The 6,948-nt window shown below is 46.3% G+C and overlaps 1 protein-coding gene across 1 annotated transcript; it reads left to right on the top strand.

The window, feature by feature from the left end:
- The first annotated feature begins 985 nt into the window (after positions 1-985).
- Positions 986-1,912, top strand: LOC119967998 (probable G-protein coupled receptor 139). Its single transcript, XM_038801099.1, has one exon. It carries the CDS (start codon positions 986-988, stop codon positions 1,910-1,912), a length of 927 nt encoding a protein of 308 aa, XP_038657027.1.
- Positions 1,913-6,948: the final 5,036 nt, after the last annotated feature.

The raw sequence follows: 6,948 nt of genomic DNA, 5'->3' as shown, positions 1-6,948 counted from the left end.
CCATTCTTAAGATGCTGTCTTACAGATGCGTCTGCAGATGTCTGTTATGTTCCTCCTCGTCTAAGCAGATCCTGTGCATATGGAGGGCTTGTCCATCGGGGATGACTGCTTCAATGTGTTTCGGGTGGAAGCTGGAGAAGTGGAACATCGTGTATTTATCCATGGACTTGATTGAGAGATTGATTGGTATTTATTGTCACATGTACCAAAGTACAGTGAAAAGTATTTTCTGTGGCCAAAGGAGCTCACACAGTATGTACATAGTAGAAAAAAGAATGATCAACAGAGTACATTGACAATGGTACATCAACAAATAGTGATTGGTTACAGTGTGAAACATGGGCCAGCAGAGTGTCTTGTGGTAAAGCCAAGTGCTGAGGTGACCATTCTTGATGATGGAGCTATGCTCCGAAAGCTAATGATTCCAAATAAACCTGTTGGACTTTAACCTGGTGTTGTCAGACTTCTTACTGTGCCCACCCAGTCCAACGCCGGCATCTCCATTTCATTTCTACCTGTAAACATCGATTTAATTGCCTGCCTTTTTGAACTCTCTAATAAGGATGTTAGCATGTTCTCTTAACCTAGCACAACAAACGGAGAATTTCTTTTAAAACAAACTTGCTGATGTCTGTTTGTTAAATCACTGTTAATAATGCTAATGAAGACTTCACCTGTCGGGTGCCTTGAGAATTGATTTGTATATAAATATAGCATCTCTTCCAACGCTTTAGTCTGAGCCACTCCCAGTTTCAGCTTCGATATTATTCATCCACTTCTCAGAAGATGGGACAACCAGTTATTTTACTGATAAAAGAGATTTACTTCCCAGTTATCGCAACTATCGGTGTACCTGGTGAGTCATTGTAACTTATTTGCTTTTGATCAGTAATTCCTGCCTCACTGTAATAGGGTAACGTAGGTCTACATATATGTCAACCAGTCGCTAGAACACGGTCTATCTTCTTTATTTCTTTCAGCGAACATGCTGACAATTGTGGTTCTTTGCCGAGGAAAGTGTGGCCTCTCCAAATGTATCTCCTTCTACATGTTGGCCATGGCAACAGCAGACCTACTCGTCATGATTATCAATGTAATGGTGAATCACATTTTCAGTTATAACTTTCCTCTTTCATTTCTCTCCCGCACTCCCGTGTGTAAGTCCATTCTGTACCTGACTTCTGTAGCACTTGATTTGTCTATTTGGTTCACTGTCTTCTTCACCTTTGATCGATTTGCAGTTATCTGCTGCCAGAAGTTTAAAGCGAAGTATTGCACCGAGAGATCTGTGGTTGTGGTTCTAACAATATTCTCTGTCCTGGTCGTTTTGAAGAATGTCCCATTTTTCTTTGCTTATGAACCTCAACAAATCATTAACAACATGCAGTGGGGTTGCAGATCTGCTGTGGCATTTTTTTCCTCACCCATTGGTGCGACATTCTTCTGGTTTCACATCACCTGTGTAGTTTGGCTTCCTTTTACTTTAATTGTCTTATTTAATTCTTTGACAAGCAGACGTATTATAATGGCAAGCAGGACCCGAAAGAAACTCCGGTCTGACAAAGCTGAAGAAAAGTCTGACGCAGAGATCGAGAACCGGAGGAAATCCATCATCCTGCTCTTCACTGTGTCGGGCACATTTTTACTGGTGTGGCTGACAGCTGTGGTTAGTTTTGTGACCACTGGATTGATAACTCTCCGTTCTTACCGAGGTGACCGTACAAACCCTGGCTATATCGCCAGCGAAAGTGGAAATATGTTGAAGTTTTTGAGTTCCTGTCTAAACCCGTGGATTTATGCAGCCACCCAGAGGAAATTCCGGGAAGATCTCAAGAAGGTGCTGAAAGCTCCCTGCACACTGATTCTGCGGTGGATCAATAAAAGAAGCCGAGAGACCCATTTGAAACATTAGAATTACCTTTAATTATTATCCCATAAGGCTAGAATTCTCGCTCCTTACAGCTACATGGAATTGCTTATTTATTGTAAGGAATCACAGATACACATCTATATTTACCTCCTTTGTGGCAATCGACATCAGCATTGGATATGTCTTTCCCCACTGTGTCGCCTGATAGCTCCAACTGAATAAATACATTACACTGTAAATGTTAGATGCACCCATCAGGAAGCAGTAAGTAAATGGAACCTTTGATTAGCAATTGGATATTTGAAAATATAATTCGACAATGCATCTGATTTGGCAAAATGTTTCCAACAATACTGAGGGAAGGGAGTGAAAATTCCTCAGCCATGTTCTATAAATTCCTCAGCCTAGACTCCTGGGCAGTTCATGCCACGGGAGATTTGTAAATATGACTATTGTATAAGAATAACATAGAACATACAGTGCAGAAGGAGGCCATTCGGGCCATCGAGTCTGCACCAACCCACTTAAGCCCTCACTTCCACCCTATCACCGTAACCCAATAACCCCATCTGCCCTTTTTTGGTCACTAAGGGCAATTTATTATGGCCAATCCACCCAACCTGCACGTCTTTGGACTGTGGGAGGAAACCGGAGCACCTGGAGGAAACCCACGCACACACGGGGAGGATGTGCTGACTCCGCACAGACAGTGACCCAGCCGGGAATCGAACCTGGGACCCTGGAGCTCTGAAACATTTGTGCTATCCACAATGCTACCGTGCTGCCCTTCAACCGTGTTGAAGGAACACATTGCTGAACATTGTACTGTATGATCCAGTTCCTATTGAGTCTGAGTGAACTTCAGCGACCCTCAATGTAAATCTCCACAAGCTCCTTTGCGTATGTGATTTCTTGCAAAATCTTCAGAGAACAATTTGAACAGCAAAGCATCAACTGGCAATGTTAAAATGACCAAACAAAAATAATCACCAGAACTCAAATGTTGAATATTACAATTATTAATGATATAGAATTCTGGGCGGGACCACCATCAGGGCTGGTTGAGCTCAGTGGGCTAGACAGCTGGCTTGCAATGCAGAACAAGGCCAGCAGCGTGGGTTCGATTCCCATATCAGCCTACCCGAAATGGTGCCGGAATGTGACGACGAGGGGCTTTTCACAGTAACTTCATTGAAGCATACTTGTGACAATTAAAGATTATTATTAGAATGATATTGACAACACACAATCAATTGGCAGATATGTATCCAAATGCATAGCAGAGTTTGTATAATTAGATCACTATATCAAGGTTATTCGCCAGTAGTTGAATCAATGGTAAATCAATTAAAACTTCAATCTGTCTCTGAGATTACCACAGATTGGAGATCAGTCAGGATTGATTTAGTTAAACAACAGCACAGTTTATGGAGAATCTGTTTCTATTGCCTGTTGCTGTCACCCAGGAAATGTTACACCGGAGCGTACTCCGAGCCTGAGAAAAAGCTTTCAATTTCCACTTCGGTCATCAGAAACAGATTTATTAAATTGTAAGCTAAACAAGGGCTTGTGTGGAATAATTCTGAAATTCAGTTCTGCGTCAAGGTCAGACATATGCATCCTATGACTCGGTCTTGGGTGTTATACTCAAAATTGACAAGGATAAACAAAAACATATGACCTTAAGGCAGTGATGCAAGACGTCAAGTTTGAACAAGCACTACTGGCATGGACTATCGACCTCCTTCACAATCATGCCGGCTGTATAAAAGAAAATAAGCATTAAAACATTCAGCCTCGTGGATTGAATTAGAGCTGTCTGACTTGTGATGTTTAAGAGGAGTCAAGTCACATTAATCAACCATTATTGATTCTGCAGGTTTGGAATTAAGTTCTGTAATTAACTATTTTAATTCTCAGTTCTGCAGATTACTGAACCATTGTTGGTTTTCTGCACACTTTGTGTACTTTAAAGGTAAGGAACTCTGAGAAAAATCCAGGAATCACAACAGTGTAAAGGAGGCCATTCAGCCCATCGACTCTGCACTGACCCTCCCAAAGAATGCCTTACCTCGGCCCACAACCCGCCCTTTCCCTGTAATCCAATAACCCCACCTATTCCCATTCCAAATAAACGCAGAGAGAATTAATAGCGACCTGCCAATCACCTGTCCACAACTTAGATACCATATCTCCTCCATTCTGAATAAATGGGTAAGGGACATTATGTTTCCTTTGTAAGAAGTAACAGAAAAAATATTAATAAAAGGGATTGTCACACAAGTCATCGATAGCCATGAAGACCCAGCAAGGGACTATGGGAAATCATATCAAGCAATCACCAATTAGGTCAATCACATCGGAATTAGTGCCATTGGGTTGGGATTAGTTAACAAGCAGCAATGTGCACTGACCAGTGACCGGGTTAGGTATTGAGTATAGGACTGGGTTGATAACTGAACAGACACGTTGGGGTTGGGTTCAAGCTCAACCGAATCAGGTCTGCGGCCTCGAGGAAATAGATACTATAGGGTCCTAAACAATGAGAACTCCGAACACGTGAATAACAGGATATATTCGGCCCGCACAGGAGGAAAGATATGCGGACAAAACTTAACACCTGGTGTCGACCAGGACACTTTTCTTTAAATTTTCAGATGATGACCCACCTCACTGAGGGCAGAACAGTGGCTGTGGGATTCGTGTGGCGATCTGGACCGTGGGCTGGCTCCGGAGACCCAAACATGGAGCTCTGACACTGGACTTACAACACACGCAGGACCCAATTGCATGGACGAGAGGGTTTTCCGTACAATGTCACCGATTGGATAATGTATCCCAGCAGCTAAAGATTGGAGCAGAGACTGGACGTATTTGAATGCATGGCTTCATGTACACTCGGGAAAGACAAGCTGTGGTGTGAGTACAGTTTTTGACTGAGACTTGGGTCAGCTGTGTCAGACGGAGGGACACGAAACGGGATTGTTAAATATAGCGAGGGTGACATATATGGAAGTTTAAGCATGAAATTGTGCCTGCTCTGATTACTATCTCAGAGATTCCAATGCCTACATATTGCACGGAATGGCCTAATGTGTCTATTGTGTGAAGTAACGTTGTCAGGTAGCAAGTGACCGATACCATGTCTATCATTAGATTTCGGGGACATGAGGAATTACATAGAATGAACAGAGGGATAGGAATGATGTTGCCAGTGGATTCAATACAGTGTATCTCTAATTCACTAGTCAGAAATACACGGGTTAAATTCAAGAGTGGAGCGAGTTAGAGGGGTGAATGAGGAACGTACATAGCGAGCAGAAAAAAATCAGGAGGATCAAGCCAATCAGGTGAGGAGGACAGTGGTGGTGCGGGACAATTTGGGGACCCAGGGGAGCGTACAGGGCGCTGGGGGTGGCAGTAGGCAGTGGAGAGGGGGGCGCGTTGGCAGGGGAACCAGCTGGCTCTAGGTCCCGGAGAGAGACCGAATCTTGCCATCCGTCCTGGTGCGTGATGTACACATACTGGGGGTTGCCCTGCAGCAGCTGGACCCTCTCGACCGGGGGTCGGTCGTATGGCTCCTCATGTGCCTCCGGATAAGGACCGGTCCCAGAGTTGTCAGCCAAGCTGGAAGCAAGACCCCGGAGATGGACTTTCTGGGGAAGACAACAAACGGTCGTGAGGGGTCTCGTTCGTGGCTGTGCGGAGGAGTGATCTGATGGAGTGGAGGGCATCGGGGAGGACCTCCTGCTAGCGGGGGATCGGGAGATTCTAAACCGGAGGGCCAGAAGAACAGCCTTCTATACCGTCGCGTTCTCCCTCTCCACCTGCCCGTTTCCCTACGGGTTATAGCTCGTATCCTGCTTGAGGCGATGCCTTTGCTGAGCAGGTACTGACGTAGCTCATCGCTCATGAACGATGTTCCCCAGTCGCTGTGGACGTAGGCAGGGAAACCGAACAGTGTGAAGATGCTGCGCGGTGCGTTTATTACAGTGGCCGAGGACATGTCGGGGCAGGGGACAGCGAAGGGGAAGCGGGAGTACTCATCGACGACGGTAAGAAAGTATATATTACGGTTGGTGGAGGGGAGGGGCCCTTTGAAGTCAATACTTCGGCGCTCAAAGGGCCGGGAGGCCTTTACCAGGCGGGCCCTGTCTGGCCGGTAGAAATGCGGTTTGCACTCTGCGCAGACTTGGCAGTCCCTGGTCATTGCCTTGACCTTCTCAGTGGAGGAGGGCAGATTGCGGGCCTTAATGAAGTGGGTAAGCAGGGTGACCCCCGGGTGACAGAGGTCATTGTGGATATCCCGAAGTTGGTCATCTTGCGCGCTGGCGCATGTGCCACGGAACATGGCATGTGGGGGCCCATTGAGCTTCCCAGGATGATACCGGATATCGTAATTATAGGTGGAGAGTTCGATCCTCCACCTCAAGATTTTGTCATTTTTTATTTTACCCCGTTGTGTGTTGTCAAACATGAAGACGACAGACCTCCTACCGGCTAGGTAGTGCCTCCAGTGCCGCATGGCTTCCACTATGGCTTGGGCTTCCTTCTCGACCGAGTTGTGTTGGAATTCGGAAACGTGGAGGGTCCTAGGGAAGACTGCTCCTGGCCTGCCCGCCTGGCTGAGTATAGCGGCCAGTGCAACGTCTGATGCATCGCTCTCTGCCTGAAAGGGGATGGACTCGTCCACCACATGCATTGCAACCTTCGTGATGTTGGCCTTAATGCGGCTGAAGGCAGAGAGGGCCTCATCCGTCAGGGGAAAATGGTGGTTTCAATAAGTGGGCGGGCTTTGGGCTTTAGTTGGGGACCCAATGGGCATAGTAGGAGAACAGCCCCAGGCATCGTTTTAGGGCCTTGAGGCTGTGGGAAGGGGGGAGTTCTGTGAGGGGGCGCATACAGTCGGGGTCAGGCCCCAGGACTCCGTTCTCCACGACGTAGCCGAGGATGGCTAGTCAGATAGTGTGGAAGATGCACTTTTCTTTGTTGTATGTGAGGCTGAGGGATTGGGCAGCCTGGAGGAACCTCTGAAGGTTAGCATCATGGTCCAGCTGGTCATGGCCGCAGATGGTCAC

The sequence above is a fragment of the Scyliorhinus canicula genome, chromosome 6, assembly GCF_902713615.1.
Source record: "Scyliorhinus canicula chromosome 6, sScyCan1.1, whole genome shotgun sequence".
Classification (NCBI taxonomy): Eukaryota; Metazoa; Chordata; class Chondrichthyes; order Carcharhiniformes; family Scyliorhinidae; genus Scyliorhinus; species Scyliorhinus canicula.
Note: the sequence above shows the minus strand (reverse complement) of the source record. Positions and strands in the feature narration are given on the sequence as shown.